Source organism: Arabidopsis thaliana, assembly GCF_000001735.4.
Source record: "Arabidopsis thaliana chromosome 1 sequence".
NCBI classification, from domain to species: domain Eukaryota; kingdom Viridiplantae; phylum Streptophyta; class Magnoliopsida; order Brassicales; family Brassicaceae; genus Arabidopsis; species Arabidopsis thaliana.
This window is the reverse complement of record NC_003070.9, coordinates 4,850,009-4,860,984: the sequence shown is the minus strand read 5'-3', so window position 1 is coordinate 4,860,984 and position 10,976 is coordinate 4,850,009. Positions and strand designations below refer to the sequence as shown.

Sequence of the window (10,976 nt, the reverse complement as noted above, 5' to 3'; positions counted from 1 at the left end):
ATCAAATCAAACCTTATTACATTGGCTTGGTTGACCAAACCTAGCTGTTAAACCACGACCAGGATCAGTACATATCATCGGGAAGTGGATTAGTAGTGCTTCCTAATTAAATTATAATTCCACGTACCTTCCTTCTCCTTCATTATTGATTAATTTTCTATGTTCTAGCTCTTTTATATGATGTTTGCTTATTTCTGTTAAAGTGTTACTATAAGACATGTTTAAGTTTAAGTTTAACGCTAATCGTGGGTGGATCCTTTTTTGCTAAGCTATGGAATATGGATGGATCCTTAACAAAGCATTAATTAGCATATAATTCATAATTCCATGTTAAAATGTACATTAGTTGGTTATATTTGAGATTTTCGTGTGCTATGTGTGTTTCGCCGTTGACGGCTCAGTGTTCTCGGCCTACCGGTGAAAGGCTTCCATCCACTTGGGTTTTCATTGTTTCGACCTTTGCCGTTTGACAGCATTATCTTCCTCTTTGAGGTGTCTTATATGCGATTCATTAAAATTGTTGTATCGATTCATTGTTTTCAAAAGCTTAACTGTTTTTGTTGATGTCGATGGACCGATTGATATTTGCTTCCATGTTTTTTATTCTTTTTTGCTATGAGACCAAAGTATAGGTTTTACATTCTTGTAATTCCTAACTTTTTCATTTTCTAATGAAATATTAACATTTTTATTAGAAAAATAAATAAATAAAATATTTGAGATTTTCTTGAAGCTTGGGTCACGTGCTCACATGTTGTAAGTTGTAACGTACGTTGATACTATAATTCCTTCCCATATTTTAAAATTAGTTAAGCATAGAAATGGATATCCCTTGGAAATATTTTCAAGTCAATCCTTTTTTGTTTAATCTCCACTCGGATCGATTTGCCGATCGACTTGGTCCTTTTATATTTTTAGTTAAGTGATAGTTGGTCTGCGATCCTTTGGATACCATGCAATTGCGGTATGGGATATAAAAGTCCTCTAACATAGTGTAAATTAACAATCTTGTAATCATAAAGTTTCTCAAAAACTAGTCTACATGTTTAACTATTTTTTTTTAATTAAAAATTGTGACATATATAGTGACAATTGCGCGTAATGAAGGGCTACCAAATAAAATAAAAAAACTTCTAACAATCAGTTTACTAAATTCTGAGATTGAGTTTACTGTCTACTTGTAAAACGTACAAAAATGACTTTTCAATAAGGTCGGAAATATGAAATGAATTACTTAAGAGAATATGCCAATCTCTTAACTAATCACGTAGATGAATAACTAATTAAAAATGGTATTACAAGGGAAATGGCATTTTTATCTGTCTATAAATTTTGAAACCGAAACGTCTTAATCATGCAATCGCAGAAAAGAAGAGAAGAAAGATGGGAGCAAAGGGTTGTGTTAACGTTCTCCTCAAGCTTCTAGTGTTTCAAGGTCTTTTCGTTTCACGTCCTCAAGAAGACTTTGATTTCTTCTACTTCGTTCTTCAGGTATATATATTCTGGTTTAAACTAAGATCCAGTAATCATTTTATTCATTCTTTTTGACAAAGTACATATATAAACTGAATGTGAAATTTTATGAATTTGCTGCAGTGGCCTGGAGCCTATTGCGATACATCGCGTGCTTGTTGCTATCCAACATCCGGTAAACCCGCTGCAGATTTTGGTATCCACGGTCTATGGCCTAATTATAACGGTGGTTCATGGCCATCAAATTGTGATCCCGATAGCCAATTTGATAGATCTCAGGTATATATAATTGATAGTGTAATTTTTTCTTCTAATTCTTAAACAACGATTATTAGCTATCATGTATATGAATGTATAGATATCGGATCTCGTAAGTAGTTTGAAAAAGAATTGGCCAACACTATCATGTCCAAGCAACGAAGGGTTCAACTTTTGGGAACACGAATGGGAGAAACACGGTACATGCTCCGAATCCGTAATGGACCAACATGAGTACTTTGAAAATGCTCTTAAACTCAAACAAAAAGCAAATCTCCTCCAAATCCTCAAAAACTCCGGTATATACACTAATAAATCACTATATAAATGTACTATTCATGTGTACATTTTAAACTCACCAGTGACCATTTTCTTTTCGTAAATGTAGGAATTAATCCGGATGATGGATTCTACAATCTGGATAAGATCACCAACGCGATAAAAGATGGAATTGGATTTACGCCAGGAATAGAATGTAACAAAGATCCGGAGCGTAATGCCCAGCTTCATCAGATCTATATTTGTGTTGATACGTCAGGAACTGAGTTTATCGAATGTCCAGTTTTGCCTAGAGGAAGCTGTCCATCTCAAATCCAGTTTTCTAAGTTCTAATTTATATCTTTACGTGTTTTCAGTTTCGTTGTTATGGTAGATCTTAATTATGTATTTTTGCTAAAAGTCTTAATTATGTATTTATGTGTCTCTTATCTTGTTATCTTTTGTAACTTCTCTTCTCCTTTTTAGAGTCCAAACCAAATTCATGGGGATTCTAAAATCTAAAATTCAAATAAGATAAACCTTCGTATATTGGTAAAATTCCTAATGCATCATACGTTTCATAAAACTTCAGCCCTAATGGCTAATGCATAAGTTTAACAGAATTTGGTCAGTCACGGTACAATAGTTTTTTAATAATGTGCTAAAGTATTATTTAGTTTAGTATTATAGAAACAATAATCGGAATGTAGTAGAATCGTTTAATCTCCTTTTGAGGGCATTATCGGATCCCAGTTCAAGCCAATGTTACCAAGAGCATTGTTGCATGGCATTTATCTGTTACAAAAGTCCATCCGATTAAGTTTCACAAAGAGAATTAATGACGCAGCGTAATCATTAAGGTTGCCTATATTTTTTTAGACAAGTGGAGAACCAAGTTGAGAATAATAAATTAATAAACAAATTAAGAAAATATTCTTTATATATTCATTTTTGGAAACAATTGATTGTGAGGTACCTTTCCCTTTTTACATATAGATTGGGAAATAAATTCAAGGAAACAAAAAATAATCAAGAAACACAGAGAGCAAAACACATGAGAGGAATCATCATCGTAAGCTTGTTAATTTTACAGAGCCTTGTCGTGTCTTCGTCTCAAACAGAACCAGACTTCAATTTCTTCTACTGGGTCAACTACGTAATGTTTCCAACAACACTTACATACATATATGTATATATACACACATCTTACCGTATTTTTATACCTCGTTATATGATGCAGTGGCCAGGAGCAATATGCGATAGCCAAAAAGGATGTTGCCCTCCAACGAAAGGCAACACAGCGTCGGATTTTATCATCCATGGACTCTGGCCTCAGTTCAACAATGGCACTTGGCCTGCGTTTTGCGACCAAACCAATCTCTTCGATATCTCCAAGGTTAACATAGATCTATCTCTATTAGTATCTAACTGATATGTTTTGTTGAAATCTTCCGACTCTGAAACTAGAATAAGTGAAGCTATTATACAAATTTATTCTTGTAAAGCATCTGAATTTCGGAAAAACAACAGATATCAGATCTAGTCTGCCAAATGGAAAAGAAATGGACAGAGTGGGGAGTGTGGGCATGTCCAAGTAACGAGACAAATCTATGGGAACACGAGTGGAATAAGCATGGCACCTGTGTCCAATCTATCTTCGACCAACACTCTTACTTCCGTACCAATCTCAAATTCAAACACAAAGTCCATCTCCTCAACATCCTTATACAAAAAGGTACATAAAAGATTTTGAAAAAGAAGATAAACCTGTGGAAACAATTATGCAGATTGATCATTGTTTGTTTTTGTGTAGGTATTAAACCAAATGATGGGTTTTACAGTTTGGACGAGATCAAAAATGCGATCAAATGCGCGATCGGATTTGCACCGGGTATCGAATGCAATGAAGATGTAAAGGGGAATAAGCAGCTTTTCCAGATCTATATATGTCTTGATAATTACGCAAAAGAGTTTGTGGAATGCCCGTATGTTCCGGATAAATCATGTGCTTCCAAGATCAAGTTTCCAAGTCTTCCTGAGAGAGATTCTCTTAATGAGTCTCTAAGTGTGATGTCCTCTGTTTCAACTACCTAAAAAAAAGAGTTTTTTTGTGTTTCAATAAGAGAATGCAGGTGAAGCTTCTATAAGTTTGACGAATGTGATGAGTCTTTGAGTTCTATAACTAAAATGAATGTGATGAGTCTTTGAGGCTTTGAGCTAAGAGTTATACCTACTACGGTAAGAACCCGTGTTGCGCAATTGCAATTTCAAAGGCTTGCATTCTTTCGCCTCGTTTATTTCCATTTCGATCATAAGACGATATCTCGTTAATCTTGAGGTCAATAGAAGCCTTAATGAGCTCTTCTCCAACCCGTTTAGCTGCTTCCTGAAATACATTAAACATGTAATGAGACCAAGAGGGAAAACCATTGTTCAAGATCGAGTTTCCTTGACCCTGAATTCTTATTACATTGTAAAAATGTAACTGCAAATATAACAAGCAACAACTTCAACTAGACTAGTCTCTTCTATCTAACCCTGGAACTCGATGCCGTCACCTCTATGAAATCCAACCATTCTCTCAATCAAGACAGAAAATTTGTGAAACAACTGATGACCAATGAAGCAAAGACAATGCCACCTATACAATAAACCGTGTAGATATCAAAACAAACTCCAACTAAATGTTACTTAACCGGCTAAACTCTTATCAAAGTTCAAGAGTGAAGCAAAGACAATGCCACCAATACTGTAAACCGCGTAACCAACAAAGCAAACTCTGATTAAATGCTGCTTACGCGGCGCTACACTCTTATCAAAGTTTGAAGATTTTTCAAGAGACACAACAGATTCAAGATTTTCTGGTGGCTAAACTTACAATGACAGTACATGGAGGATCTCCGCGAATGGACTTCTGCAATGTACTAGCGTAGAACAAACACTTTTTGTTAAAGTCATCAACCAACATAGCATAGAGTTGTTTATCTGAACAGAACACTGAAAGTCTTGGTTTTGTTTGTGTTCCAGTAAACTGTTTCAAAATGAAAGAAAATACTTATTAACAAGTTCGGCAAAAAAAATTCAAACTTTTGTGCATTATTATATGAAAGCACTTCTAGAAAGCTACCTTCTTCCTGCTCCTCCTGTTCCTAGTTTTCGGACTCTCCACTCGAGTGTTCCCTCTCGCTTCAATCACAAACGGCTTTACTACAGACATAGCTGATAAAAGGGTCGAAAAATCATGAACCAAGTAAGCGAAACAGAGGATAATAAACATGGAAGAAGAACAGAGTAAGACGAATTATACCACTCACTTGTTATTCGAATTGGAAACTGGGGATAAGGTTTCAAACGAGTTCCGAGAATGTCAGAGACTCTAAACTGAACAGTAGAAAGAGAAGTCAAAGCAGCCATGCCAAGTATCATTCGTAAAGCATCGAAAGTCAGAACATTACCCTCAGCGGAATTTAATCAAACACCTTCTGTGCAGGAATAATCTCTGGGGGTTTTATCAACACTCCAAAAAAACTGGAACTTTGTAAATAAAATTATAAATGTTCGTACCTTTATGCAAAATTTCTCACAGCGTAATTATCTATTTCCTTTTTGTCCTTTATGAAAGAGGATAAGGTTTTTAAATAATAAATACTAAATTGTTTTTAAAAGAAACTAAAAATAAATGGAAAGTCTTAAGCGTCGTCAATGGTTCTAGAGTCTTCTGCAACTTTCTTTTCATGAAACTACTGTAATCTTCTGCTAACATATATAATCTCAAACACTATCTTCTCCAATTTCAATTGTCTTATCTTTCGACTTTTCTTCTTCTTCTTCTTAAGAGATTTTTCTCCAAGAAAGTTCGCTCCTTTTCTCTGTTCTTAACAAAAAAGTCTCGGTTTTTTTCTCTTTGTTTTGGGTACTAGCGTGATGTCTTCTGAGAATGATTTCGTTGAGTTTTCTTCTATGTTCGAGAGAATTATACAAGGAAGAGGTGATGGTCTCTCTCGATTTTTGCCGGTGATTGTAGCTTTAGCCGCCAGAGAAGACGATGATGACCAAGGATCTACCGATCAAACAACGAGACGGGGAGATCCGTTGAGTCCAAGGTTCGTGATGATCGGATCGCGATCGGGACTCGACGATTTCTTTAGCGACGGTGGAAAACAAGGGAGGTCGCCGGCGTTGAAGTCAGAAGTGGAGAATATGCCACGTGTCGTGATCGGAGAAGATAAGGAGAAATATGGTGGTTCTTGCGCGATTTGTTTGGATGAGTGGTCTAAAGGTGACGTGGCGGCGGAGATGCCTTGTAAACATAAGTTTCACTCAAAGTGTGTGGAGGAGTGGTTAGGGAGGCACGCCACGTGTCCTATGTGTAGGTATGAGATGCCTGTTGAAGAAGTTGAAGAAGAGAAGAAGATTGGGATTTGGATTGGTTTCTCCATTAACGCCGGCGACAGAAGAAACTAAGAAGACGGAGGAAGAAGAAGTTAAAAGTGACTCGAACCCTCAAGATGCAACATGGGGCTAGGTTTAGGTTTAGGTTTGCTAGAATGTTTTGTATAGTTTCGTTTTCGTTTACTGAAATCAATTTCGAATTCAATAAAATTGGTTGCTTAAGTTGTAAGTATTAATCAGCAACTTGATTCTTTCTCATTGAAGCAAACTACAACAGAAACAAAGATTTCAATGTGTTATGGCTGTGGTTGTGGGCTACCTTGAGGGCTAAGAAATGTATCTTCTTGCTCTTCTCGTTCTTTGAGTATTTTGATTCCTTGATATCTTCCCAGCATTAAAACAGTAGCCATAGGGTTTGTTCCTGGTGATTCTTCAAACGTTGAACCATCAACAACTCTTAAACGCTTAACACCATTCACTTTATACTCCTCGTCCACAACAGATCCAACAACGCAACCACCATGGTAATGATAATAAGTTCTAACATTCTTTATGCAGAAGCTTTTAAGCTCTTCGTCACCCGCCACAAGCTTATCATGAGCTTGTGTCCCCAAGAAGAACGTGACAGTCTCAGACCTCGCTACATGTTGAAGATGCAGAACCATCTCTAGGCATGCGTCGAGGTCTGCCTTGTTTTCCAAGTAGTTGAATTTCACTGACGGATTCTCCCTAGGGTTAGTGCTGTTAAGCTTGAGCCTTCCTTTGGATTTAGGGAATGCGATTTTGGCTGCTATAGAGATTCTTGTTGTGGTAATGTCAGTTGGGAGAACCTCGGATTCGAGTATGAATTTGTAACCTTCTGCTATTGCTGCAACTTGAGGTGGCTCGAGTGTGCGGTTTTGCGAGAATCTATCAACAAGAAGAGAGATCGCTGGATTATCCGACATTTTTCTTCCGACTTCTTTGAGATTGACAATCACAGGAATGTCGAAATCCTTTAGATGATTCTCGGGTCCAATACCGCTTAAGAGAAGAATCTGCGGACTACCTAAAGCCCCAGCCGCGAGTATAACCTCGCCTCTATGCTGCTCAACATGAACTTTGTAGCTCTTACTTGAGTTCCCATCACTCTCCATAAACCTAACTCCAACCGCACGAGTCTTATTACTACTATCAAAGATTATGCTCTTTACCGTTGTGTTTAAAAGAACAGTTATACAATTTGGTTTACCAAATCCCAAAAGATCTGCAGATGTATGTCTTTTCCCACACTGATCGTATATGCTTCCACCGATTTTTGTCCCTTGCGTGTGCTCCAAACTATATCCGTTATATGGATAAAACCCGGCTTCAAGAAACCCGAATTGCACAACAGATTGCCATTGAGTCAGTTCTGGCATGAAAACAACCTTAGACTCAACCCATTTATAAGATTCTTGAACCAGACCCTTGTCCCATCCAGCTTTCTTCACAAACTCATCGCTTGCTCGGCTGTAAAATCCGCCATTTATAGCGCTCGATCCTCCAAGAACGCGTCCTCTGTAGTTTTCGATTCCATCTACAGAGGTAAAACTTTGCGCAACAGATGAGTATTCATCTGTATTTAGCAATGAGTATCCAAAGTACTTTCTTTCCTCTACTAAAGGATCACCAAAAGGTGAGCCACCACGTTCAATGACAAGAACAGAGTATTTCTCAGATAGAGTTGCGGCTAAGGAGCATCCCGCAGTTCCGCCACCTACAACGATGTAATCGAATGACTTGCCGGAAACTTCTTTAGCATCTGTGGTCATGTAAGGCATTTGCGCTCCTGAAAACATCAAACAACATCTAATGAAAAACCTTATTGCACATATATAATATATTTGTTTCAAACAAGAAGATACTCTACATTAATACCTTGTGACAGATTAATGAATGTGGAAATGATAAAGAGAAGCACAAAACGAGACATGTCAATCTTGATTTTGAGATTGAGAGACAGAGTTTTGTCTGATTAAAAGGGATTGTTTGGTTTAATGGAAGAGGTTGTGAGTCTAGGTGATGATTTTGTGTCTCTTAAAGCAATGAGAGTGTAGACATAATGATCTGAGAAGGTAGTCAACAAATAAATAATATTGAAAAAGTTTGTTACAATAAGGAACGCATGGTTAGAGACAATGATGCTCTCTTTGTTGGATAATTATGAAATTTTCCTTGCATAATCATATATTCATGCCTTTAAGTCATGGCCCTGGATAATTATGATTTTTACCTTTTCTTGTTCCAACTAAAAATCTGAGTGGACGACGAGGCAACAAAATTAGTTAGAAAAATGGACAATTAACCTTTTTTGATAATGGTTAAAAAAAAAAATTAACCTTAACCAAAAGATCCAAAACTAACAACCTGAAATTCATAATGATAAGAGAGTACGAAAAGAGACGACCACCATTGTCTGAAAAATCTAGAGCAATGTGTAGTGGACTGTATCAAAACGAAATATACACATTCAAGAGACATTAATACCAATGGTCGATGGAGAAGATTTAAAACCAAACATCTAATCCTTGAAACAAAAGCTATATTACAAGATACGAGCATTTGGATTTCAGTTCTCATTTGGATTTAAACTATAATGAACATTTTTACATCGTTTTGGTTTAAAATCTTTTTCATGAACATTTTTGCATTTACATCGTTTTGGTTCAAAATATTTTAAGGGCTAAACAACCTTTCCTAATGTTCTTTGAGTATCTTGATTCCTTGATATCTTCCCAGCATTAATACTGTTGCCATAGGGTTTGTTCCTGGTGATTCTTCAAACGTTGAACCATCAACGACTCTTAAACGCTTCACACCATTCACTTTATATTCCTCATTCACGACAGATCCCACAACGCAACCCCCATGGTAATGATAATAAGTTCTCACATTCTTTATGCAGAACTTCTTAAGCTCTTCGTCACCTGCCACTAGCTTATCCTGAGCTTGTGTCCCCAAGAAAAACGTCACAGTCTTTGACCTAGCCACGTGTTGAAGATGCAAAACCATCTCTTGGCATGCGTCAAGGTCTGCCTTGTTTTCCAAGTAGTTGAACGTCACTGACGGATTCTCCCTAGGGTTAGTGTTGTTAAGCTTGAGTCTTCCTTTGGATTTAGGGAATGCGATTTTGGCTGATATAGCGGTTCTTGTTGTGGTAATGTTAGTTGGAAGAACCAGGGATTGGAGTATGAATTTAAAACCTTCTGTTATCGCTACAACTTGAGGTGGATCGACTGTGAGGTTTTGCGAGAATCTATCAACGAGAAGAGAGATCGCTGGATTATCTGACATTTGTTTTCCGACTTCTTTGAGATTGACAATCACAGGAATGTCGAAATCATTGAGATGATTCTCGGGTCCAATACCGCTTAAGAGGAGAATCTGCGGACTACCTAAAGCCCCAGCCGCAAGTATAACCTCGCCTCTATGCTGCTCAACATGAACTTTGTAGCTCTTACTTGAGTTCCCATCACTCTCCATAAACCTAACTCCAACTGCGCGAGTCTTGTTAGCATCAAAGATTATGCTCTTTACCGTTGCGTTTAGAAGAACAGTGATGCAATTTGGTTTACCATATCCCAAAAGATCTGCAGATGTATGTCTTTTCCCACACTGATCAAATATGCTTCCACCGATCTTTGTCCCTTGCGTGTGCTCCAAACTATATCCGTTATACGGATAAAACCCTGCTTCAAGAAATCCGAACTGCACAATGGATTGCCATCGAGTCAACTCCGGCATGAAGACAACCTTAGACTCAACCCATTTATAAGATTCTTGAACCAGATCCTTGTCCCAACCAGCTTTCTTCACAAACTCATCGCTAGCTCGGCTGTAAAATCCGCCATTGATAGCGCTCGATCCTCCAAGAACACGTCCTCTGTGGTTTTTGATTCCATCTACGGAGGTAAAACTTTGCGCAACGGATGAGTATTCATCTGTATTTATCAATGAGTATCCATAGTACTTTTTATCTTCTACTAATGGATCTCCAAAAGGCGAGCCACCGCGTTCAATGACCAGAACAGAGTATTTCTCAGACAGAGTAGCAGCTAAGGAACACCCCGCAGTTCCGCCTCCAACAACGATGTAATCGAATGACTTGCCGGAAACTTCTTTCGGATCAGTAGTCATGTAAGGCATTTGCGCTCCTGAAAACGTCAAACAACAGTTAATGAAAACCTTCACTGCATATAAACTATAGTATTTTCAAACAAGGAGATAGTCTACATTATTAATACCTTGTGACAGATTAATGAACATGGAAATAATAAAGAGAAACACAAAATGAGACATGTCTAATCTTGATTTTCAGATTCAGAGACAAAGTTTTGTCTGAGGAAAAGGGATTGTTTGGTTTGATGGAAGAGGTTGTGGGTCTAAGTGAGTATTTTGTGTCGTGGAACGCATGGTCTGAGAAGGTGGTCAATGAATAAATAATTCCAAAAAAAAATTGTTACAATAATGAACGCATATATGGTTGGAGATCATGATTCATGCTCTCTTTGTTGGATAATTATTTGAATTTTTCTAAAATCAAATCACTATCTTGTCGATCTAGTTGACTTGGC

General features: G+C 37.4%; 6 protein-coding genes across 7 annotated transcripts; 3 read left to right on the top strand and 3 right to left on the bottom strand.

Annotated features, from left to right (window-relative positions):
- The first annotated feature begins 1,323 nt into the window (after positions 1 to 1,323).
- Positions 1,324 to 2,535, top strand: AT1G14220 (Ribonuclease T2 family protein). Its single transcript, NM_101288.2, has 4 exons — positions 1,324 to 1,491; positions 1,597 to 1,752; positions 1,832 to 2,030; positions 2,120 to 2,535. Exons 1-4 carry the CDS (start codon positions 1,384 to 1,386, stop codon positions 2,341 to 2,343), a joined length of 687 nt encoding a protein of 228 aa, NP_563941.1. The 5' UTR covers positions 1,324 to 1,383; the 3' UTR covers positions 2,344 to 2,535.
- Positions 2,536 to 3,009: 474 nt separating this feature from the next.
- On the top strand, positions 3,010 to 4,207 carry AT1G14210 (Ribonuclease T2 family protein). Its single transcript, NM_101287.4, has 4 exons — positions 3,010 to 3,145; positions 3,230 to 3,385; positions 3,520 to 3,724; positions 3,803 to 4,207. Exons 1-4 carry the CDS (start codon positions 3,044 to 3,046, stop codon positions 4,081 to 4,083), a joined length of 744 nt encoding a protein of 247 aa, NP_563940.1. The 5' UTR covers positions 3,010 to 3,043; the 3' UTR covers positions 4,084 to 4,207.
- Positions 4,208 to 4,222: 15 nt separating this feature from the next.
- AT1G14205 (Ribosomal L18p/L5e family protein) lies at positions 4,223 to 5,452 on the bottom strand (the record flags this gene model as incomplete). Its single annotated transcript, NM_148464.3, has 4 exons — positions 5,304 to 5,452; positions 5,117 to 5,208; positions 4,868 to 5,020; positions 4,223 to 4,375 (listed from the first exon to the last, which is right to left on the bottom strand). The coding sequence occupies exons 1-4, from the start codon at positions 5,413 to 5,415 to the stop codon at positions 4,223 to 4,225; spliced, it is 510 nt and encodes a 169-aa protein (NP_683305.3). The 5' UTR covers positions 5,416 to 5,452.
- A 245-nt stretch (positions 5,453 to 5,697) lies between these two features.
- AT1G14200 (RING/U-box superfamily protein) lies at positions 5,698 to 6,761 on the top strand. The gene has a single exon (NM_101286.3). It carries the CDS (start codon positions 5,914 to 5,916, stop codon positions 6,451 to 6,453), a length of 540 nt encoding a protein of 179 aa, NP_172872.1. The 5' UTR covers positions 5,698 to 5,913; the 3' UTR covers positions 6,454 to 6,761.
- AT1G14190 (Glucose-methanol-choline (GMC) oxidoreductase family protein) lies at positions 6,678 to 8,463 on the bottom strand (the record flags this gene model as incomplete). 2 transcript variants are annotated; one of them, NM_001332108.1, is made up of 2 exons in its annotated part: positions 6,678 to 8,191; positions 8,281 to 8,463. In NM_001332108.1, the coding sequence occupies 2 exons, from the start codon at positions 8,333 to 8,335 to the stop codon at positions 6,678 to 6,680; spliced, it is 1,569 nt and encodes a 522-aa protein (NP_001321001.1). The 2 variants fall into 2 exon arrangements, with proteins under 2 accessions (NP_001321001.1, NP_172871.1); NM_101285.1 differs by lacking the exon at positions 8,281 to 8,463 and having other exon boundaries at positions 6,678 to 8,183.
- Positions 8,464 to 8,888: 425 nt separating this feature from the next.
- On the bottom strand, positions 8,889 to 10,868 carry AT1G14185 (Glucose-methanol-choline (GMC) oxidoreductase family protein). Its single transcript, NM_101284.3, has 2 exons — positions 10,647 to 10,868; positions 8,889 to 10,556 (listed from the first exon to the last, which is right to left on the bottom strand). The coding sequence occupies exons 1-2, from the start codon at positions 10,699 to 10,701 to the stop codon at positions 9,100 to 9,102; spliced, it is 1,512 nt and encodes a 503-aa protein (NP_563939.1). The 5' UTR covers positions 10,702 to 10,868; the 3' UTR covers positions 8,889 to 9,099.
- Positions 10,869 to 10,976: the final 108 nt, after the last annotated feature.